General features: G+C 36.7%; 1 protein-coding gene across 1 annotated transcript; it reads right to left on the bottom strand.

Moving 5' to 3' along the window:
- Positions 1-10,828: 10,828 nt before the first annotated feature.
- LOC148351629 (uncharacterized) lies at positions 10,829-17,559 on the bottom strand. Its single transcript, XM_088354965.1, has 7 exons — positions 17,488-17,559; positions 17,353-17,399; positions 14,846-14,904; positions 13,535-13,622; positions 13,326-13,399; positions 11,679-11,763; positions 10,829-10,953 (listed from the first exon to the last, which is right to left on the bottom strand). Exons 2-7 carry the CDS (start codon positions 17,378-17,380, stop codon positions 10,829-10,831), a joined length of 459 nt encoding a protein of 152 aa, XP_088211091.1. The 5' UTR covers positions 17,381-17,399; positions 17,488-17,559.
- Between the last annotated feature and the right edge of the window lie 8,334 nt (positions 17,560-25,893).

Raw genomic sequence — 25,893 nt, 5'->3', positions numbered from 1 at the left:
ATGATACAGCTAGTGGTAATAAGAACAGGAGCTTAAAATTCCAGTTCTTTTGGAGCCTCACAATTCAGTATGTGTTCAATGTAAAAATAAGGGTCTGGTGTCACTATAGAGGAAATATTTTTTGAAGTAACTTGTCTGCAGTAATTTGTAGGTAATCATTTTGGGAAACACCTTCCCTTTGTGGAGATTGGGTATGTTGTCATGCAGGGAAGACTTGGATTAACACAATTCTGGTTTCTGAGTCATTCAAAATTATCTTTTCAGATGACTAGTGACAATAATGAACCTTGTTTCCACAAGAACAGTAATCGTTTCCTCTTAGCTCCCAAAATTGTCTTCATTGCCATGTATCATGCATTTACATGTTCTAATCATACGTTGCTCGCCAGTAACATGGCTTTACATTAAACATGTACTGTATAGACTGGCATTTTCACTGTTGTGACAGAAAATAAAATAGAAATCATTTTTTTGCAGTCAAACTAACAGCCTTGTTTAGTGAGTTAGCCAGATAAAGAATATATAGTTTGATTCTGTACTTAGAGACCAAGGTTCATTCCAGCACCAAGGAAGAAAAAAAACAAAGAGGCAAAAAGGAAATTGAGCATACACATAAGGCAATTAATTAACAAAATGGGTTTACAGTGAACCACTTTTAAAAGGATTAACTCAATTTTCACAACTACTATTATCAGGGCTATTAACGACCTGAATAAGAGCATATTTGGATTTCTGTGTTTTCATGGACCTACAAAACCCCAACATAGACAATATTCTGATCTTATTTCAACGATTCCTGCATGTAACCTACTCTTTGTTTCAATTATTTTTGTTCATATTTACCTGTGTGTACTACATAAGCTGCTATTGTTGTTCCCAAAACTGTATAGTGCAATACTTTGTCACTGTTAAAGCTCAAGTAATGTAACGTTCAAAAAAGAAAAGCTGCAGCTGGAACTGAAAATTCCTGGCGGTGTGATGTCTTTGCGTTATTTCCAAATCCTTTGTGTAAAGCGGGTAATTTTCCTTCGGTACACATATTTGAGGCAAATGAAATGAAAACAAAATAACTGAGTAAGCTGTTTTATTAGCTGGAATAACAGTACCATAGACTGTTGAATGGCACCAAGAACAAACGTGGTAAACAGTAAAGTGATAATTCTACATATGAAGGGAAGTCGAAGGAAGTGGACATCAATTACGGCAGTGGAAATCTTATTTAAACACAACTTTGTGACCAAACAAACTTCGGACAATAAAATGAATGCTTGTATGTCACACAAATTTGCCCACATAAAAAAAACAAGTAAATGTGGTCATGTATGAAATACAACTACAGTCAGTAATGTTTCATAGCAGGAAGTGCCATACAGGTCATGTAGGATCTGCACGTTTCCAGTTTCTGAGAATTAAGACTTCTATGCTGGTCATAAAAAAAAACATAAATGTGGGAATCTCTGCACTGCATCAGTTTGGATTGTGACTATATTCAGCGTAATGGCACTGTACCCCTTTTGTTTTTGTATTTTTAAATCAGACATTGGGAAATACTGCATTCAAAAAGGTACTGCTTAATGTATCTGAAGAGAAAGTCCTATTAGCTTACACAATTTGTCCATTGACTTATGAGGGTATTGGTTTTTTTTCAAAGACAGGTAACTGTGATGAAAACAGACTTGGTGTATGACTGCATACTGAAGCATTTTTATGTCACTTTTCGAACTTTAAGGCTAAAGAGCACTGTCAAGTTTGAAAAAATATCAGGTGAACCCTTACAACAAGTTTTACTGAAATGTTCATAATAGGGTGTGGTTGTTGTGTATGTATAAACTTCTACTGTAAGATATTATTGTTTGAGATTACTGCTGTTAAAAGGGCCGACAACTAGTTTTTTAAATACTCAGGTTTACTTAATGTCCATTCAAAGTTGATCAAAAAATACATTTTTTACAGTTTCTGTGGTTCTAGTGTAAGCAAGTTTTGTTTATTCTTGTTATTTTTATGTGAAGTATGCCACAACAATTTATATTATTTTTTAAAGAAATATACAAGCAAAATCATGCAGTCAGTGCAATTTGTAAGCATTTTTTATGTAATGATGTGTAAGAGCAGTTCAAATGGTAAGGGTCTGCATTTATATAGCGCTTTTCAAGTCAATGAAGACCTCCCAAAGCGCTTTACAATGTGCTTCACACTTACCGATTCACACACACACTCAAACACCAATAGCGGCCATGCAGCCATGCAAGGCGCCGACCTGCTTTCAATAAAAGTTTATCAGAGAAAAGAAAAATTCCCATTGCTCAAAAGTGTAAAGGCAAAACCTACGTTTTACAAAGATAAATACAAATAAATTTATATATTTTACATAGCTGCATAAGAGTGACAAAAAAACTATGGATCAACAAGTGTTCCACCATATGATTGATTCATTTTTTTTTGAGGAGGGGGTTGGGGTGTGGGTGTGTGTATGGGCTGTCAATATTTAAGCCGCAACAGATTTGCATACACAGCAAAAATCTCAATCACATCTGGTTCTACTTCTGTCCATCCAAACATTTGAGTTTGCTGTCAGACAGGATACCAAAAGAGCAGTCATATCTTTGAGCGTTGCACATATGATTTATGAAATCCGTAAGGGATGAACTAAACAACGAAAATATTGTTTTGGCAAATGAGGGACGTGTCATAATGGACTCGCATCTTTCAGCACAAATTGGTGCTACCGAAATGCATTACAGGTTTCGCTCACACATAACCAACTCATCAAATTGATATTATTTTGAGTTGTCCGTCAAGACACTTCAGGACATTTTACCAAGTTGGGACAGAAGCAATGCAAACCGGGACTGATCCATACCGCAATAACATCTTGACCAAACTAAAAGCAAACCGGGACTGATCCATACCGCAATAACATCTTGACCAAACTAAAATTACACTATATATATATTATATATATCTTGATCACATCATGGCGGCGCCCCTGTTCGGCTGCGGCTGCATCGGCTCGCAACAGTTTTTTACACGTCGGCCATAAGACCCAGTCTTCGACTCAGTTTTGACGGCGCACAAAGTCGGCTCGAACTGCAGATTAAGATACGATCGCAGTTTTTTTTTTTTGCTGGATATGCGATCATCCAGACATCAAGCGCTCGGTGCTACGACCACTCGGGAGTGTTCATTAGCCACGGACTGCTATGTCAACAAGACCCAGCGGCCTACAAAGCAGCGAAGCAGAGTGGCAAGACAGCGGTGTGACCACCGGACGAGGAAGCGAGGTTGTCGGGCCGTGCTAACAGCTAGGCTGAAGGCTAAACGCCTCTCCCATCCATTCTCCAACGTTCGCTCTCTGGACAATAAACTGGACCATTTAACAACTGGAAGTGGCATCGAACCGCGAGATGACGAACTGCTGCGCTAAAATTCTGACAAAGACATGGTTAATCTTATCTATCCCGGCTGACGTTCAAAGTAACTGTGCGGGTCAGATGTATCGACATTTCGTTCTGTATACACGTGTATACGAATGACAATAAAGTAAATCTGAAATCTGAAATTGTCCCAAAATAATAAATATGCTACCATTGCTTTGATCTACATCAGTAAAATTCACACTTATCAAAACTAGTGCATCTGTTGTCAAAAGTTAGACTCTTGTAATGTGTTAAAGCATCCAATTGTATTTTTATCATGAAATGCGTTCTCAAAAGTTCTACTCTGAAATTTCACATTGGGTAAAGCCACATTACATACGGTGTCATTTTTCCCCCAAGAAATGACTACCGGTTTTATTTTTATTCTGTGATAGTACTTACAAATGACTACTGTTTTTTTGTGAAAACATTGATACTTCTATTGGTTATTAATGGCACATACATATTCAGCATTTGCACGTCCCTTATTTATACTATAGAGTTGCCAAAGCATTATACATGACAAGTTTTTTGTATAGCTCTAAATAACAAGAAGTCTCAAAGGGTTGTACAGACTACAATTACACCACCCCTGATCTAAAACCTACATAAAAGCAAGACCATTTTTAAAACTTCATCATAAGAATGATTAGACAGTACACAGACATCCATTTTTATATCAAAATAGCCTTCTGCTACCTCCTGTTTTATTTTGTACCCTAAAAAGTGGCAGAGAACAGGATTTTTTTATTCTACATATTGTGCTGTCTCAAGTCTATGCTATTCTCTGTACAGCCATAAGCCATGCTGTTATCTACGATCAAGGGTCAATGTGTCCAAACTCCCTTTCATTTTATTAATTTAATGTACGAGGAACTAGGAACAAAAGTAAAAGCAAATTGCTTGCAATCGAGCTGCTCTTCAATTTGTAAAAGAAAATACATGAATCTTCTCTTTGACCTTAACCACCTTTGCCCATTGACCTGAGCTCACTGGATCTACATGATTGCATGAGATGTTCACTGTAGGTAAGGTATTACTGGGCACTACTGGGCTGTCATTATTAAATTACAAAGGTCCATCACCCGTAATTATAAGGGTGCTAGGTCAAATAGTACATTGCATGACCTTGAATACATTTGATGACTTAAAGAGTATTTTCTTTTTCAATCACTAGCGAATTGACGAGCTATAAAATAAACAACAAGCCGAAAAAGAAGGCCCCCCCTGCATCTGGTTTGCATCATGAGAAGTTAGTAATGCCTCTCCAGTTTTATAAGGCTGATCGAGTGTGGACATGACGCATGTACGGACTATTTTAAACACACTATACTTACGTAGTAGATACAAAATACCTTTTCAGATGTACTGTAGGGAACAATTTAATGTTAGCGTCTTACTCTGACAATTCGTTGAGCATGAAAATGCATTAAATAGAGGTTATTAGTCATACATGTTGATGTTCAATTCCACATTTCTAAACCAATACCAAAACCCAAATTATAAATTAGTCATTAATATGTTAGTGTAAGCTAATTGTATTCGACTCTGCAAAAAATGGCTACTAATTTAGGAGTCCTTTAATGAAAGGCTCCCAAATGAGGCAACTACAAATTAGTAGATACCTGTATGGACAATTACTTTAAAAGGAAAAGGCTGGCACTGACAGCGATACCTGGTGATGTTCCATGCCTAATAAAAAGTCACATTTTTCCTCAAACTAATTCTGAACTGTCTAAGCCTTACCAAATGGTCTTTTTTAATATTATATTAAAAATGTTTTGCTTTAAAGTAGCTGTACGGAATTTGAAACGTATTTAGTCACCGCCGCCATCTCCTGGATCATGTCATCATTACAGCATCAGTCAGCTCGTTCATGATGTGCGTGCAAGTACATGCAATTCTTTTAGGCACTCGAATAAACACTTCTATTTTCCATCTTTTTGAAGGTTTGGGTTGGTGTTTGGACTCTAACTGAAGCAGGCATTTTCTTACTTTCAACATTTTCATGCTGCACTAAAATATAGATAGAAAAGAACCAGCAGAGATGAGATTGACGTCACTCACCAGCACAACCTCCAACTCACCATTCTTCCTACCTAATGTGTTCCGCCCTGAACGGCTTTGCTAAAAGTAAGATAAAAGCAGATAGGCGCAGACAAAACTAAGCATATGGGCTCTGGGAACTCTTAAAGCACTGTGTTAAACATACTTAAGACAGAAATGATTACGTTTTTCAAGGACTCCTAAAACGATTATTCTAATGAAAAAATCGATTTTAAAAAAGTGGCAAACTTGGTTATACATAAGCACATTTTAAATCGGACAAGGAAAAAACTTCCACATGATGGAAACATTTTCATTTTACTATTTTACATTCCAAAATATCCATAGTAAAAAACTAGGTGAAAACCACATGCATCAATGTCATCAATTCGTATCTGTTTTTTTTTTGCTAACATTATAATAACTGCAGGTGTCATTTGTTCCATGATCTGTGGGAGACATCAGTTTGTGCTAGAAAACACCACACAAGTAATTACTGGTGAATCCCATTTGACTATGAGGTAGGGTTGTCAAAACAAATGCACCATCCCACTCTTCTGGGCCTCAAATTTTGGACTGAAGCAGTGTACTCAATGCGCGCATGTGTCTGCTCCCTGTAGAGAACACTATATTTGGACTGGAAGCCATTCATTACAACAGCCTCTCCTTGTGTGTGTTTGTGCAGCTGTTTGATGTGAAGAGGTGAGAGCAGGATAAATAACAGGAGAGAGATACGATTGTTTGATTTCAGATAAAATCCAATACTACGGGTCCTCTAAGGTTTTGGCCACTGACCTTAAACCAGATGTGGATCAACATTATGTCATCTGGGTCCTTCTTTTTGAGAGCAGTTCCCAGGGAAGACTAATTTAAAAATCCCTCGACATTTGTTTAGTTTTCAGTCGCGAGTGCAGTCAAATCTATGAAGTAATGAGCCTTGGATATCAAGAAAGCTAAGTAAGTTACTGTAATAACATTTCAAAAGATCAGTGTGACAATTCCCAGGTCACACAACCTAAATCTGCCTTAGCAACGGGGCTTGTAAGGGTGAAATACAAGTTATCTCTAAAGAATAAGAGCTGATGGGGTAATATGCATCTTAAAAAAGGGTGATCAAAACATGATAAAATAATTAGTTATGATAGGGGCGGCTGAGTGGTTAGTGCGCAGCCACATAGTGCAGAGGATTATGGTTCAAGTCCAGCTACCGTAACTTCCCCGTGTGGAGTTTGTATGTTTTGCCGGTGCCTGCATGGTTTTTCCCCGGGCACTCAGGTTTTCTCCCATATTCCAAAAACATGTATGTCAGGTTAATTGGCCGTTTCAAATTGTCCCTAGGTGTGACTGAGCGAGTGAGTTGTCTGTCTGTGTGCCCTGCGACTGGCTGGCAACCAGTTCAGGGTGTCCCCTGCTCACTGCCCAAAGATAGCTTGGATGGGCTCCAGCACCCCTGCGACCCAACTGAGGATAAGCGGTGCAGATAATGAATAATGGGTTATGATAGGAAAACGTTTTCCTTCTTCAATACAAAACCTTAGAAATAACCCTTTGGGGTATCATGCTACCTTAGTATTAAGAACAACATTTCTGAGGCCCCCCAGGTCAGGACCACTAATGAGCACCAGCGCACCAGGACGGTCTAAGCAAGATCTTTTACCCATACAAAATGCGCAAAGACGGGCAATAGAAGCAAATGATGATAGCTGACAACCTAAAGTAAAACCACAGATTATTGGGCGCACCGGCTTAAAAGGCGCACTCTCCATAGCTGGTTCTGTTTCTGTATTTAACACATACACAGAGCACATTGCGCCCTCTTTTGCGTGAACTATACTTCTAAGCACTGTAGCGTTGGTGATGTTTGAAAATGTCTCAATAAATTCATTATATAGGCTATGATCACTATTTGGTTTTAATCACGCCAATCAATATGGCTTAATAAACACATTGTACCGACTACGAACGCAACACACTTTCTGTCGAAGGCACAGTGCGCATTCACGCAAAGGGAAGTCAGATTTTGCAGGGGGGGTCGAATTTAGGCACAGCATCTCTCACGGCTGCATCAACACACCATAGCGGACGAAAACAGGGAAAGCACATCAACAAAAAAAGATAGTAGAGTTTATTTATTACCAGTGGCTTGCCTTGGATCCATGAAATTTTTAATGGATTTTCTTGGAGGCCCTGTTCAAATTTCACTGCCATCTCCTAAGAATAAAATTCAAAAAAAGCAAGGTTAGTATTGTAGTGGAAAGGTATATCCATGTTATGATTTCCAGAAGCATTAAAAAAACTTCATTGACAATATAACTAAAATCCATAGTCATCCCCTACCAGAGTGTGCAAAGATCATGTGGTCAGGAAGCCAAGAGAATGAATGTAAAATATCAAACACTTTACAGACATAAATGTGACACATTTGTGTAAATAATCTATAACAAGAAGGGCAAGATCAGTACCCATACGTCTTTCTAATCCACTAGCAAAGTATGCTAAGTTGATTGTATATCCTTTGTAGATCCTTTCTCTCAATTTTAATTTCTTATTTGTGTTGTGTTCATACAGACATTATATGTTAAAAAAACAATAACCAATAATGTGGAAGAGTCTATGTAAAGGGCTGTGTATTTATGCATATATGAAAACAGGATATTGCACTGTGCATTTATGAAAACATGAAAACAAGATTTATTTTGCTTTGAACAAATAATTGTTTGGTACTCACAGCTGCCTTCACAGTTTCAAATTCTACAGCTCCAAGTCCTTTCTTCGAATTTGATATAGTCACAATAGAAATGTGTCCATACTGAAAGGAGAAAAAGAAAAATGAGTTTGTATGTTCTCCCTGTGCTTGCGTGGGTTTCCTCCGGGCACTCCGGTTTCCTCCCACATTCCAAAAACATGCATTTCAGGTGAATTGGCCGGTCCATATTGTCCCTAGGTATGAATGAGCGAGTGAGTTGTCTGTCCCCGTGTGCCCTGTGATTGGCTGGCAACCGGTTCAGGGTGTCCCCTGCCCACTGCCCGATGATTGCTGGGATGGGCTCCAGCACCCCCGTGACCCTACTGAGGATAAGCGGTGCAGCTAATGAGATGAGATGAGAGACATGAACTTTCATATAAACGTGGATTTTTTTAAGCACTCGAAGTTCAAGGAATTTGCATATATTTTATTTTGTATGTAACGTGAAGCTCACCTAAAGGTAGCGGAAGATTGTCCGCCATTTTGTTGGGATGTTTTTCCAAAACATTCCAGCAATTGTGACAAAACAAGTTGAGGTTCGCAACACTCCTGACCCAAAACGGGTATGAAGTAATCTATCTACCTTGGTCATATCCCTCTATTTTTTCCCCTTTTATTTTCCTTGTTATTGTAAGTGTTTGTCTTGCTGTCGGTATAAAGTAATACATTGATTTATTTGGATCAAATGTTGCTTCTTATTAAATCCAGATTTTAGAGTGTTGTAAGTAAAAGTATTAACATTAAACGAGGTACCATTAAAACCATTTTGCACAGTCTGGGAGTAGTTATATGCAACTCATTTTTGTACTTATGACTCAAGAAAGTCTGTTCACCTGATCACACAATGTGAATAGGTATTCTTCACAATGCCTTTTCAGTAACTAAAGAGTAATGGTCACTTTTGATGTCCTCGAAAACTGTTCACTCCTTTTCAAAAACAACTTGAACCTTCGGTGTGATAATGGTTTTTGTCAATACCCCTTACCTTTATTAGTAGTCTATAAAGTTTGTCCTCGGTGTAACCACCATTAGTATTGTCACTCTTTTTGCACTTCCACCTTAACTGGAAAGAGAAGACAGAATAGATGTAACCGTAAACAGGGAGAATAAAAAAGGCAAACAGGACTTGCTAAGTGTATGACAAAGTTTTTAAACAAGAATTTTGGTTCACTCATTTTTGAGAAGAGAAATTTCATATTTTTAACTCAGCCTTGATTCCCACCATAACACGTGATGTTGTTTTAGAAATTCTTGGTAAGCCTGCTTCAATGAAAATCTTGCAAGATAGGCAAGATGGACATGAATTCCTGTGCTGCTAAAACCAGTTCTTACACAACTTGCCAAATCAAGCACAGTGTCAAGGCCCAGCAACAATCACAAAATAAAACAGTATTATTGAATGTGAGCCAAAAGGTGTTGATCCGGCTCTAGGTTGAAGAAGAAGTAATTTCAGGGACAGTGAAAGTTCATGCAACTAGCAGTCACAGTAAAAGTGAAATGTTAAGTATTTTCTTGATTGCGAAGGCTTGAGTCACAGCTTCAAAATGTTGCCAGTTTTAAGTAGAAAAAAAAACCTTAACATTGAATTGCAAAATATCAAAAAGGAAACAGAACATTTTGATATTTTAATCTAAACATATCTAAATCAGTCCGCTTAAAACACAATACATGACACTGTCCACCAGCAGCAGTTTGTTGTTCTAACAAAACTGAGAAATGTGGGACTTGTTCCTTCCTGCGCTGGACAGATTTTAAGTTTTAAAACACGATTTAATGTTTCAAAACATTAGCTGGGATCCACAGTACCAGTTATATTTTAAGCCTTTAAAACAGCGGTCGGAAAACCTAAAGCACCAAACGTAAATACGTCAGTATCCTTGTTTGCACTATTTTGTGACTATTTTTACAAAACCACTCTGCTTTTTTTTTTAAAACCATTATTTATGTAAAATAATTAAGGTCAAAATGAGCCTAAACGATCTCAAGGAACTACGCGAGGGAAAAAAGTTTTAAGTGGCATACAGATTTTTTTACATGGAAAGCAGCCTCTGGCATTATTCTTATTTAATATATATTTTTAAATCATCTAATGTCACACAGAGAAAGAACTATAACAATTACCTTTTGGCAACTTAAAACATATTGGGACTTATACAAACAGCTAGGATTGGCCCAAAGGGTATTGAATTCTACTAATGTCTCACGTTCTCCAATGAGGATGGCAAGGGATTGAAGAAAGAATTTCAATTCTAGTCTTTACCTTCAATAGTGGTTTGACTGTCGGGCGGTTTTCTGAAACACAAGAAGTTGAAATAAAAAAAAAAAAAAAAAGAAACAATGTTCATATCTTCATATATTATATATTATCTGAATACCTTTATTTGGACTGTGGGATAATGAAATGAATACCAAAGACTTAAGATCAAGTAGAGAGTGCCTCTTTAGAAAAAGACAAAGAGGACTGTTTCTAGACTTTGGGGGGGGCCGACTGCGTGCAAGCTGAAGATATGCTGACTTTGCATGAGTAATTGCGCGGCCACAAAAAGAAGTCTAATCGTGAGCCAACGCTCCCAATTTCCTTTACCTTCACACAATATCCATACCCGTGATTAATGGACTCTTAGTTCCTCATGTCTCCAGCATGGGAGTTTTCATGCCAAAATGTACTCGCCGGGTCAAAGTGGAGGTTCGAGTGTGTATATTTGGCTTGATGATTGAGTTTCCTGTTTGAACATTCCAACATGTCTGTGCGACAGACAAAAGATGTTAGTTTTAAAGTGTTAAAAGAGTATGGCTTTTCTTCACTGTCCAAACAGTTTGTTCAAAAAGGGACAAAATAATGTTTGGAGCTAGAACTCAAATCCAAGAAGTTGAGTGAAAATGAATGAAAGTAGGAATAGGAATTGCTAATATCAATGTCGGGTATTGGTATTTGGAAGATACCAGATCATATTTTCAGGTATTAGTACTTACAATAGCTTACTGGTATCTGCTTTTACAAACAGAAACGAACAGATGTACGCATGAGAGATGCCTATCAAGTTTCTTTTTTTAATGAATTATTTAGCATTTTGTGAAATGATTTATCTTACAAGGAAATGAAAACAAAAAGCAGAAAATCTACCCAATTATTACAATTACAATTATCTACACTAATTTATAATGAAGTATTAATGGTATCAGTGAGTCTATCAGTATGTTGTGGGTTATTTTTTACAGATGGCTCAAAAAAAGTAAACCCAAAACTAAACAATTTGATAACATTTTATTCTATTTATCAATTATTTCAGTGTGACTCATATCTCGAAAATAACAGGTCACTTTGGAAACCATGACTGTTTGATTGCAGGGGTTCAAACAATTGCGTGAGTGCAAAAGTCAAACAGGAAAGACAAACCTCCATAAAGCCTGCCTGGTTTGTTTTCCTCACAAAACATGCACAACAGGTTATAAATCAAAACTTGAAGTACCTTCGAACAATCTTTTCATTCGCTCTCTCCGGCGTCTCATTTCTTCTTTGATAAATTGTTCGTTCTCTGCCCGAATACGATTAAGCTGGTGGAGAAAGTCAAATAATACCATGGTGAAGGAATGTTGACATTTTATTTAGCAGCAATACATTAGTGACAACATTATGTTTATTGTGATAGTCAAAATAGCAACACTCATAACGGGTATACACACTCATTTATGATTACAAAAAGTATGCATTTTAGTCATGAGTGAATTCTAAAAGACGATCTGTAAATCGATAGAATACAAAGGTAATATGTACTGTTTTTAGAAAAGAAATAGCTGCACGTGAGTAGGGTACGAGTTGAATAAAACTAGGATAATGCCACCTAGTGGTTATTTTTACCACACAAAACAATGCCACAGAAGAATCGTGTCATGTGACTCAATCTAGAAGGATGGACAATAATTTAATGTACGGTATTTTCCTATCTGATCAATATGTGTCTAGTCATGCAATATAATCTGTCTAAATTGGTTTACATATCATTATGCTGTGGCAGTGAAAAGATGATGCATCTGGTGTAGGCCCCAAACATTGGACGATTGAAACACAATCAACCCAATCTATGAATTGATGGGTTGGCTACAGATTGTTGTTGTATCTTTTCTTTGCTTTTTTTTAAATATAGAAACTGCACTGTAACAGCAGGCATGGGTGGATAAAAGAATGCATGAATGAGAATTTTAGTAATATTTGGGTTTTCCAAACACATACTCAACCGTTCAAAAGTTCAGGGGCACTCAGAAATCTTCTTATCTTTAGAAGAAAAGCATAGTTTTTCCAACAAAGACAACATCAAACTATTCAGAAATAAACTGCATACATTGTTACAAATTATTAAAATGCAATATCTGTATAGGTATACTGAGGCCCTTATCCAGCAACCAGTTCTATATAGGTGTACTGTGGCCCTTGTGCAGCAACCAGTACTACAGTTTTCTAATGGTATATTGTGTTTTGTAATTGCGCAAGAAGGCCAATTGATGATTAGAAAACCATTGTGATGTTGCTACAGCTTAAAACAGTTTCACTGGTTATAAAAGCTATAAAACTGACCTTCCTTTAAGCAAGTCAAGTGTCTGGATAATCACATTTATGGTTGTGATTCAGCTTTCAAATTGGCCAGGAAAATATTACAGTCATGTCAAACTCGACAGTTTACTCTTGTTTCAAGAAATGAAGGTTATTCCATGAAAGAAAAAAGTGAAGATCTCCGACAACAGAGTGTAGGAAAACAGCACATAAAGGCTCTAGCCAGAGTTGAAAGTGAAGTAGCAAGCACAACCAAGCAAGAGGACAAGTACACTAGAGTCTGTAGTTTGCAAAATAGACACATTACAGTTCTTCAACTAGCAGCTTGGTTACTTAGTACCCACAAAACACAGGTGTAAACATCTACAGTGAAGAGGCGACTCCACAATTCTGGCCTTTAAGGCAGAGTGGTAAAGAAAAAGCAAAAAAACGGAAGAGATTAGTAAGCGCAAAACAGACATTGGTCAAATCATTTGATAAATAAAAGTGTGACTTTTTAATGGAAAACAAATTTGTTTGGGTAACCCCAAATTTTTGAACGGTAGTGTATTCTCTGGTCATTTCTCACCTCTGCTTCATATTTTCTTTTTTCCTCTTCCTCTGCGGCCTTAGCTTTGTGTTCTTGGATTTTTCTCTCAAGATCTGTCAAGACATACAGTGGATCAACATACTTTACACATTCCTTTTGGGTCCAGACAATATAACACATTAAAACATTTTTTAGGGTTTATTACAACAACAACCTCTTGCAATTGGTCTTTCTTAGAAGGAACCTACCAAGCTTCATCTTCTTTGTCTTCTCATCAAGTTCTCGGTCTCTTTCCTCGGCTCGTTTTTTGGAAGCGCGGACCTTGTCATAGGAGGCCTGAAAAAATGTTTTTAAAAGCAATAATAAATAAATCATGAATGTGTAAATCAAGGACTTGACAATATCTTAACCCAAAATAAGGTTGTTATGCTCTTTCACCTGATCCTTCTTCAATATACTTCTGTTGCTTATCAATATTTTTAAATGATGCACAGCAGTTAAATGCCCAATTTCGTTGTCACAATATGTTAACCCATTTTGTAACAATGACAATAAAGGTATTCTATTTTATTCTATTCTATTCTATTCTATTCTATTCTAAATGCGGGTAAGAGAGACGTTATGCTGCGATTCCCCCAAAACCAACAACGAGTTTGAGAGCAGAGGCAATTTTCACAAGGCAAACCAGGCAGTTGCTTGGGGCCCCCACCAACTGGCGACAGAAATTCAAAATTTATATTGCAGTTGACGAAGTAGTTTAGTGATGAATTAAAAAATGCGTTTTGAGACCTTCACTATGAAGAGAAACTATCCCTCCTGAATGAAAAAAAAAGAAGAAAAGAGGAGCGAATAAAGCAAGATGCTGGTAAGCCAGTAGCAATATAATAATGAACAGAGATCAATAGTATTTTTCCCTACCGTTGATTATGAATGATACAGTGCAAATGGTGCTAGTCTATTTTTACTCACGCTCGCATTAGCATGACCATACGTTATTCATGTTGATTTTTTAACGTCAAAAGCTATTGCTTTTTTATTAGGTAGTCTACAATAAACAAGTACTTATAATTTAAAAAAAGCCCATTGATGGTAAAATAAGATTACACAAAATGTTGTGGCTTTATGATTGCCATTTAGAACACTGAATGTGCATTATGCACTTCTGCTGCTCATAAGCTTGTTTTTGGTTTACAGGGATAAAAACATGTTTATTAGAATTGAATTTATTATTTATTTGCCTGTCCCGAGAAATTGGGAGGTTCATTTGTGGATTTATGTCTCTACTGACCGTGCACTGCGCCTAGTTGTTCAAGCCTTTGATTTTTGTAGGAATCCGTATTATGTTCATTGTACCATAGTTAAATCAATATCATGATAGATTTAAGAAAAAAAATATATATATATATTTTCAATTATTCGACTTATCTCTTCAATAGTCGGTTACCAGTCGACTATTGAAATAGTCGTAAGCTGCACCCCTTATTGTCATATTGTGATATAATCTTTATAGGAAGCAGTTGTGTCACAGTTCCTATTGTCTTCAGGAGCTGTACTCATACCTTGGCAGCCGCATTAGTAAGCACCTCCAGGGCCTGAGACAACTGGTGGAAGAGCTCAGCTAAAAAAAAAAGAGACAAATAAGAGTAAACATCAGTGCTTACAATCATCGTCTGTGTGTAAAAAAAAATCTCAATTTGTAACTTGAATGTAAAGGGTTTTCAATAATAGGCGTCTGGTGTCTTCAAAATGCAAAACAGAGACAATACAGTGGTACCTCTTTATAAAAGCACCTCTGAACACGAGAATTTTTGTATACGAGGGTTTTGTTTTTTTCCTTCGTACTCTAATACGTAGGAAAATCCAGTTCACGAGCAGTCCCAGAGGCTATAACTAAAGACCAATCGAGACCGCTCATGACTACTTACCGCCAGCATCAGTTTGTCCAGTTTGCACATACAAACTTTGACAGACAAAATAATAAAAGTACTTAAAAAACGATTGGTGCGTGCATTCATATAAAAATTGCAGTAACTTGAATTTTAGGTGTACAGTTAGTGCTTATGTATCATTAATACTTCATAAATGCTGTGTCAAGTCCTAATACGTATTTTTACATTTCCATCTTTTAAGATTAATTTTGAATAAAATAACAACAAGTTGAATTGCCATTTGGCAGCACGGCGGATGAGTGGTTAGCGCGTCTGCGACACAATTCTGAGGTCATGGGTTAAAATCAACTACCAGCCTTCCTTTGCAGAGTTTGCATGTTCTCCCCATGCTTGCGTGGGTTTCCTCCAGGCACTCCGGTTTCCTCCCACATTCCAAAAATATTCATGTCAGGTTAATCGCCTGGTCCAAATTGTCCCGAGGTGTTAATGAGCAAGTGAATTGTCTGTCCCTGAGTGCCCTGTGACTGGCTGGCAACCAGTTCAACGTGTCCCCTAGGTGCCCCCAGCCTGAAAATAGCTGGGATGGGCTCCAGAACCTCCGCGACCCTAGTGAGGATAAGCGGTGTAGATAATGGAGATATCTTATTACCGTATTTTTCCATGTCAAATTATTTGAATGTGTTTTTACTGATCAGGAAAATGTGTTTTATAGCAATGTACTTTATTATGATAAAGTACCGGTAATGTTAAATTTCCCGTTTTGCCCTTAATGTGTATTATAGTAATGATGTTGACAAAAACATGGACTTATTTCTTTCGAAGGATGTCAAAATGTTTCCAGATGTCACAACCGTGTGTGTGTGTGGTATTTAGAGCACATGCGTTGTGAAAAAGAGCAGCTCGCTTCGGCTTCGCCAACAAAAAAAAAAAAGATTAAATCACACCATATTTAAAGGAGCAGCTAGTAGTCCGGAATTTACGGTAGGTCAAATGTCTAAAAATTCAAATTCAATACTAACAAGTTTTGCAATGCAAAATGTATCACCCCATTGGAGAAAATGTACTTATTTTCGGTATTATTACTCATACCATAATTACAACAAATTCTAGTAGAATAAGCAATTTTGTCAAAGAAATAGTTACACCAAAGTCAGTAAAGTAATTATACTTTACATACGAGACAATTTTGCTTGTCCTAATTATATCATTTCAAATATAACAGCAAAAACAAGAAAAAATATACCTACTTTAAAGCACTTTTCTACTAATATGGAACAACATGTTTGTCTTGTCAGTGTAAAGTAAAAATTGTTTAACATGAAATTGATCATTTTTACAAAATTCTACACCAAACTTTTCGAATGCTTTTTATAGACAAAAAAAAACAGTTTTGTGCGTCTGGTAAATGATAATCATTTAAAGATTTTTAATAAAAAACTACGTGACCTGTATTTTTGTCATTTTTTGTGTGAGGTTCCCATATACATAGGAATAAAAAATGGGTGAGTCCTCCAACTTTCTGCAAAGGAACTTAATGAGAATTGAAACCTAACTTTAGACCTAAAAGGACCTTTACTGATGGTTTCAAGGACTGAATGGTTGAAACTTCAGTACAAAAAAAAGCCAAATTGGAAGGGGAAATTACTGCAGTAAGAAAAGTAATAGCTTTTCCAAGTAAAATTTTCTTTTCCTGTTTTTTTTCTGATTATGCATTTTCCTTAAGACATTCTTACAAAACTGAGACCGAAATTAAGACTTATGAGCTTTACTGATACTTTCTTTATTGCAATTGATGGTTGAAAGTTCAACACTGTGAAAATAAAATGTAAAATATTTTCAACAGATATACAAAATATTAGTGTGTCAATCAATACATTAATACAATTTATTGACAAAATGCTTATCTGTTGGCAGATAATTTATAATTTAGTATTTCAAATGTTCGATTTTCATGAAAGATTAAGAACATAATAAGTATTATTTTTCATTCATTTTTCAGACGCTTATCCTCACTAGGGCCGCAGGGGGTTGGATCCCATCACAGCTGATTCTGGGGAGTGGGCAGGGGATATAATGGCATAGGTGCCGCCAATCACAGGGCACATACAACCATTCATACACCCACACTTTCCTAGGTAAATTGTTGACTCTCCAATCAATGGAATTGAACCCAGGACCTGTGAAGTTTGAGGCAGACATGCTCATCAGTCAACCTCTGTGTGCCCTAAAACGACAAAATGATTATGTTGTTTGTTTGTTTGTTTGTTTGTTTGTTTGTTTGTTGTTTGCTTTGAGGGGTTGAATTCACGAACATGCTTTTGAGTTGTTGGGATTCTTGTCCGGATGGCATTTCAAAGCTTTCTTTCGATAGGCTTGTTTGATCTAATAAAAAGAAAACAACAGTTACGGAAAATAATTGAGGGTATATTTCACATAACAACAATTTACACTAATGGTTCCCAAACTTTTGCAGGGTGGCGCCCCCTTGGCTCCTCAGTGTATCACTAGCGACCTATTAATAAAATTTGCCTATGATTGGGCTGCGCTTTTAAAACTCCTACAGTAACAATTGTGGTTGGCCAAAACTCCATCACTCACTACACCTTGAAAAAAACGCAGTGCTTTAGCTTTCACAACCACACTACGTTCAAACTTTTGATTTCGACTTCGGACTGCCGCCCCCCTACCGCCTTCTTCCTCACCACCCCCCAGATCTTTCCACCGGTGATACCGTTACACTCTCACATGGAGGTTTATCAAAAGAAAGTAGTACTTTATATTCAGAAATCAGAATCATGCCTGTGTTTAACTTCAAACAATGGCCTTTATTCTGGTGATCAAATCAACACCGAGCTGTCCAGACAAATTAACGCTAGGGAACTGGTTGGTTGGAATTTTTTAAATTTGAATGTTAGCTGTGTGTTGTGGAGTTTTTGTACAAAAGATGCCCACAAACTGTCAACTTATTTGCTTTTTTTTTTAAAAAAAGCCTGATGTGCTGTGGTTAATTTCCCTGGGACATTTACATTTTATTTTCTGCCCCTAGGACAACAATGACACAGTTGTCGCCAACTAGACCTAAGATTTATGGCCCGAGCCCGAACCCGAACCTGAACCCGAGGCAATTTCGGGCCGGGTCGGGCCTGAAATGTCAGTCATACGGTCGGGTCGGGTTCGGTCCTGCTTTTTTTTTTTTTTTTTTTTTTTTTTTTTTTTTTAATTAATTAATAATTATAAATATATGTTCATTAAAAATATATACTTAAACTATGTATGGATAAGTAAATCAAATAAATATTATTTGTGTACAATTAGTTGTGATTGCGGAAATCATAGCGTACAGTGACGTTGGTGACTTTTCCATCCGCATTAACAAACGCATTTTGTAAAATACGATCGTGCTTTATTGTTTAAATAAACGCGTTATATAGACTAGAATCTCCCAATTATTATAATTAGCTCGCTTTATTTTGTTTTAAAGCGTATTATATAGAATACGATCGCTTTTGTCGGAAGCGTACGTTGACGTTGGTGACATTTTCATCCGCGTTAAAAAACGCAATTTGTAGAATACGATCGCGCTTTATTGTTTAAATAAACGCGTTATATAGACTAGGATCTCCCAATTGTTATAATTAGCTCGCTTTATTGTTTTAATAAGCGTTTTATATAGAATACGATCGCTTTTGTCGGAAGCGTACATTGACGTTGGTGACATTTTCATCCGCGTTAAAAAACGCAATTTGCAGAATAAAATCACGCTTTATTGTTTAAATAAACGCGTTATATAGACTAGGATCTCCCAATTATTATAATTAGCTCGCTTTATTGTTTTAATAAGCGTTTTATATAGAATACGATCAGGGGGGGTGGGGAATTTGCATAGGAGTCGGAAAAGGGCACAACACGTCAACACCCCCTCAATGAAAGTGGTGCGCTAAAATCTTAAGGACGTACTACTACTGCTGCTGTGGATTATGGCCCAATGATCAAGTCGTCAAAATGACGGACGCCCTTAAATGTTTTCGCTACCTCAAAAAAAAAAAAAACGTCAATGACAGATTGTCGCTTAATGTAACATCTGCAGTGCAGACACAGAAATATAAAAGATGTAAATGTTTATACAGTTTTATTTAACTTAGGCCTAGATGTTGTAACAAAAGGCAGAGTTTAATTTGTTATCATAAATCACCCCTCCTTATAAATAAAATATGTAATTTCGGGCCCCTTTCGGGCCGGGCCAGCAAATCCAGTTAATTAGTCGGGCTCGGTCCGGGTCGGGTTTAATGACCCTCGGGCCTGCGTCAGGCTCGGGTGCTTTTTTTGGCCCGATCTTACCTCTATCGCCAACTGTATATATACTCTACCATTCAAAAGTTCAGGGTGACTCAGACATCAGTGTGTTTTCCATGAAAAAAACCACACTTTTTAAAATCAAATGAGTTTTAAAATAGATAGATAATATGGTCGAGGCATTGAGAAGGTTAGAAGTAATAATTTTTTATTTGGAAAATAATGATACTTTAAACTTTGCTTTCGTCAAAAAATGGACATTCCTAAAAATATTATAGTTTAAGTCAATACTTTTTGCAAGCCATGTAAGATTACAACTTGTAATCAGATGGGATGCAGCATGATACAACAATTTGGAGCAGAGAGCAAACAACCATGGTACATGAGTGACTTTTGTTAATGAAGAAAACAAGACTTTGAAATTATTCTCTATTTAATGTGAAAGGGGTAACATAAACGGCATTTGTTTGAAGAATGACCTTGATTGTGCTTGCCCACCCAAAAAGGATGGGGGCTAATTTTAAGTCACTAGTCAGGTAAACGATTACCGTATTTTCACGACTATAAGGCGCACCCCCAAAAAATAGTTTTTTTGTCCTATATTTTCCATACATAAGGTGAACCAGACTATATGGCGCTACTGTGGAAACATCAATAAAACAGTCAGATAGTTCAGTCAAACTTATTAACCCCTTAACATTCCGACGGCTCGCAAAGAAGCAAATACGTGTCTCAGACACATACGGACACGGTGTCTGTACAATGTCACCAATCACTCAAATACGTCATTACGAAGGTTAAACTCTTGGGATTCAAGAAATGCCAACTATTTTTTAGTTTTTATTTTCACTGGCAACTGTGTGAACAGCAAAGTCCGAATTTCATTGTGCAGGGAAACGCTGTTCATTAAACACTTTGAATTGAATTTCAAAATAGACTCATCACAGAAACATCAAGATCAGTCTGAAACAAGATACTGGGAAAATATAAAGCCGGGTAGCTCACCAAAGTAGTCTTGCAGCCATCACGTTCAATAATAATATGCAATCGTGGTTCTCTAGAATCCGTGAGTGTAGTAAATCCAACAGTGTAAAATATTTACACAATCCAAAACACGCAATAATGCCAACAAATAAAAGACAAAATTCGCAGAGAAGCATCTGCATCGATGGACGTTGCTTGTTGCTAGCTGTCTGTTTAGCCCCATAATTCATATTGACGAATACAGACTACAGTAGTAAAAACTATTCTCCAGGCCGTAGAGCATCCTAACGTGTGATTCTCTAGAATCCGTGAGTGTAGTAAATCCAACAGTGTAAAATATTTACACAATCCAAAACACGCAATAATGCCGACAAATAAAAGACAAAATTCGCAGAGAAGCATCTGCATCGATGGACGTTGCTTGTTGCTAGCTGTCTGTTTAGCCCCATAATTCATATTGACGAATACAGACTACAGTAGTAAAAACTATTCTCCAGGCCGTAGAGCATCCTAACGTGTGATTCACATTCATCTTTTTCGGCCAATTGAAGGATTTTTTTTTCCCAGCTTTAGCCTTCGCAAGCTTGTAAATGCTAAAAAAGACCCGCCTCCTTTACCTCCGAATAACTTTAGCCAACAGTGACCGATTCAAATGATGATTGACACATCGGTTAGGAAATGAAACGCCGGTATATATATCCCAGCTTACACTTCGCCTACGGGGAAAAATCTAGTCGGCGGCTGCTTGCCTCAGTTGCGAGACCCCGCGATTCAATATGAATCCATATTATAAGGCGCATAGTCAGCTCTTGAAAAGAATAAAGGCTTTTAGGTGCGCGCCTTGTAGTCGTAAAAATACGGTAATTTGGATTTGCAGAAAAAATAAAAATTCTGGTCCCAATCGGACTATTCCAAAGTCAATGATAGATAGAAAACCATCAATGAGGGGATGCTGCCTCCCAACTGACCTTCACCGTCCAAGACACAGAGGGCAGTCAACCAATTGTGTTAGATATACTGGCTGTTTTTAAGGGATGCTGTGGTTCCACGAATTTATCAGTGGAACCTATTCATAAAGAAAATCGCGAAGGTCGAACTGCAAAATGGTGAGGGAATACTGCACTGTAGTAAATTCTACTTTGCCTGTCATGTATTATTACCTTCCTTTAGTCTTGAGCCATGATGAAAAAGCTTAAACAAAGCACTTCCCATCACAAACACCTCTACCCCCTGAATTGAATTTAGTCTTTGCGTGCTGACTTTATTTAAAGAAGAAGGTGATAAGAGCCACATATCCCTTCTCACTCCATTCCTCCATGTAGGGTTCAAACAATGAATAGCTCAAGGGGAAAGCGGTCATAATTAGGCAGTTTTTTGCCTTAATACTTGGAAAACACTTAGCGCTCTTCAGCGCTGGCATGCAAAGCTCGGGAACAGTGCCATGCACATGCGCTTAATATTTTAAAACTAGTTTTGCCTCACACTGCTTGTTCTTCTATTTTTGTAAGTGTACAATAAATCTCAAGTTGGACCCAATTGTAGTGTACAGACATTCAACTATTATTTGCTTGGAACATATTGTAACTTATTGAGTTTAAAATATTACTGAAAGAACACTTTGCCAAAGCATATTTCACAAATTCAAATAGACTGTTTTTTGGGAGCGGCGCGAACAACATTTCACAACTCTTCCAAATGTTTGCATGCAATTCTGTACTCAGCATTACACAAGCAAAAAATGAGAATGCAATGTACAATTTGACATCCTTTAAAACTTCTCAAATGTTTACTTTTTGTAACCAATTTAAACTTTATTCAATAATGTCAATATCTGATTTTAGACTGATATTAGTACTGAAACTACTTTAATACTGTACACATTCCAGCACATAAGCATGATATCGAAATGATATTCAAGCCCAAATTCAACCGCACCTTCTAAAGAAACTTGGGTATATTTTAAATAGGAAAAATATACTAACAGTATTTTCTGCACTATAAAGCGCACCGGATTATAAAGTGCACCAGCCCCAAAAAGTATTTTGTAATATGTATTTATAGCCTACTGGATTATAAGGTGCACGGAATTGAAATTACAACAAGAGCAAAGGTTGCATGAAAATAAAATACAGATTACCTCAAAAGACTTATTTCATATAACATAAATTAATATAAAGACATGTAGTTTCACCACTAAAATAATTTATTCAATCATTCATAATTGGTTACCTTGCTATTCTCACTCCGAGGTATTCATTTTTTTGCCAGCTAGACAACTAGTGAACGACATGCAACAACAGAAAAGGGAGCGCAACGAGCATTCAAAAATCTGCATTTGTGCTGCTGGTGAAGTTGTGAATTTATCGTTTTTTTCTTTTAGCAACAATTAACATGTTAACTAAAAGAAGGCTCACTCAAAGACCACTCTATATGTTTCTCAAAGGCAGAACAGTGACCTCACACGAGCAAAAAAGTTGGGAACCAAACATTATTTATTATTTATCCATTTGACTTTATTCAATTTGATTATTTGAGAATTACAAACAATTGGATGAAAAGTAACCAGGCCCTGAAGAATGAATAAAGCCCCAGAAAATACAATTGTTGCATTTTGGTTATTAAATGAAATCCTTTCATCATTGGTTGAAATGTAAAAAGCATGTTTTAACAATAAACATGTTAAGCACAAGAGGCCACTGGAAGACCCCTCTATATGTTTCTTAAAGACAGAACAGTTACAGTGAACACTATCATTCAACAATATATATGGTGCAGCAAATTCTAAGGCACTATTTTTCACTTTTTGGCCAATTTGACGTTGCAGGTGCACCTTATTATCTGGAAAATACAGCATAAATATTCTGAAGTTGATTAAAATGTCCTAAAATATAAACTTGTATTTTGGCCATAAAAGAAAACTTGTATAGTGGTTTTGGATGAAATTTATTTTTTCAAACATTACAAATACTCAATTCTTAAGTAGTAATCAATACCAGATAGCAATACAAGTAGTAAAATTCCTTCCCACTCATAAAATCGGACATTATTTGGAAAACAAATATTACACTAAACATTATAATTTTCTTACAAATTGTTTGAAATGAATAGCTAATTTGTAGTATTAGTCTAATTTATAGTCGCTGGTGGTAAAACAAGTCATGTTTAATTGTATGGCCCTTAATCAAAAGGAGTATCAAAGGACTGCACAAACCACAGATTATTGCAGACCACAAACTGTTATTACACCATCCTCTGATCTAAAACCTACAAGAGGGCAAGGAAAAACTCAAAAACATCAACATGAGGAAAATGAAGAAACCTTGAGAAGGGACCACACATGAGGTAATCCCCCTTCCAGGATGACCAGACTGCAATGGATATTGTAATAACAATTAATACACAGAAATTGTCTACATGAAATATAGGTCATTTATAAGCTATAGAATAGAAGTGTGTTTTAAGCATAGATTTAAACCGTTCCTCTGAGGTTGCAGATCGAATATCAGGGGGCAGAGCATTCCACAACATCGGGGCCCGAATGGAGAACGCTCTCGAACTATTATTACACCATCCCCTGATCTACAATCTACATGAGGGCAAGGAAAGACTCAAAAGATATTCGGAAGATTATTGTTTTGAATCTCTGGTTAAACGCAATAAAAGCAACTCGTGTCAGTCCAATGGGGAGAAAAGTTGGTGTAATTTTGTAATTTAATATTTTCAAACTACGCAAAAGCAACTTCCATACATGGTGCAAATGCTCTTCGCTTTACTGTTCAATTACATTCATTATTCATTCATTGGCCGAACTTAAAAGACTAAACAATTGGGAGAAAAATTGGACCTCTTTGAAGTTTAATGAAAAGAAAAACTCAAGTTTAGTCTTTGCTGCTTATATTCTTCCCATAGTCAAGTCAAGTCATGTTTATTTGTGTAGGCCTTTGTCACAAGGAGTCTCAAAAGGTTCTCCAGCCCCGGTGCTGTGGAATGTTCTTCACCCTGAGATTCGATCTGCAACCTCAGTGGAACCGTTTCAATTTAGGTTTAAAACACAATTTTATTCTTATCGCTTATGAATGACCTATATTTCACGTTGACAATAACTGTGTATTATTTGTTATTGCAACATTCATTGCAGCCTGGTCATCCTGGAAGGGGGATGACCTGATGTGCAGTCCCTTCTCAAGGTTTCTTCATTTTCCTCATGTTGAGGTTTTTGAGTTTTTCCTTGCCCTCATGAGGGTTTTAGATCAGGGGATGGTGTAATAATAGTCTCTGGTTTGCAATAAACTGTGGTCTGTACAGCCCTTTAGGACAAATGAACTCAGTTACTGACATTTAAATGATAGTTATTAAAACCAAAATGTCCTTAAATTGTATAATGTCAAGTAAATTATTTCTTTAGCAGCTATACAAATAAAGGGTAACAACATCCACTAATGTGGGTTTTTTCCTTGCACTAAGGATTGCTTTCAAAAAACTTCAGCATGAAGAAAATTAAAAAACCTTAAGACTGGATCACACATGAGTGCTTCCAGGATGCCTAAAATGAGTCTTGTGTTGGGAACGATACCAAGCATCGATACAGATCCATTTCTAATGAAAAGTAGAACTGCCATGACAACAGCAAATTTGAAGAGAAAATTAGAACAGCTCAACAGATTATATTGCGTGTTGCTGGAATGTGCATGGTTCTAGTTTGTTTCAATGTATCTTCTGCCATCTTGTGGAAGAATAATTCATTACTTGCTTTACCTAATATGATCATGATACATGATTATAAATTGAACTTTTACTACACTTAAATTTTATTCTGTTGATTTGGGGTGATTTCAACCTCTGCGGGACCTCACAAGATGAATTTAGAAACACAGTAAGTTTTAAATTAGACTAAAATGGCTTTAAAGAGAGAGAAGAAAATGGAGGCTTTGGAGAGGAGAAAGACAGAAAATGAAAAAGAAAAGTTATACTGTGCCTAATAATCGAAAGAATACCTATTATAATTGAAATGTTTTTCAGATAACAATATCCTGTCCATTTTCTATATGGTTATGGTTTTTGTGAGGAAAATGAGAAGGGGTCCTTAAAACAATAGAGGCAGAAGACGACAAGGACAAATATAGTCGTTATCAATGATTATTAGTAGCATACAAGCAGGAATAGATTGCAGACTTAAAGACTATTCTTTTTTCAGACTAGAGCACTTTTTAATCATGAAAATGTTCAGCTTTGAAGCAACTGTGGCCTGTTATCCATTTTTGTTGCGCTAGTTACATTTTTATGAGTATTGGACATGCTCAGGAAAAGCTAAAAATCATTTACATGTACACAAAATATCGATGTCCAATGTGGGATTCAATTATGCTGTAATTATTTTGAAAATTGTGTTTACAGTGATGTGAATTCAAAAATAAGTGGAAAAAATGTACAAAAACATACAA

This window comes from Urocampus carinirostris, chromosome 15 (assembly GCF_059441175.1).
Source record: "Urocampus carinirostris isolate Australia breed hairy pipefish chromosome 15, RoL_Ucar_1.0, whole genome shotgun sequence".
Lineage (NCBI taxonomy): Eukaryota > Metazoa > Chordata > Actinopteri > Syngnathiformes > Syngnathidae > Urocampus > Urocampus carinirostris.
Note: the sequence above shows the minus strand (reverse complement) of the source record. Positions and strands in the feature narration are given on the sequence as shown.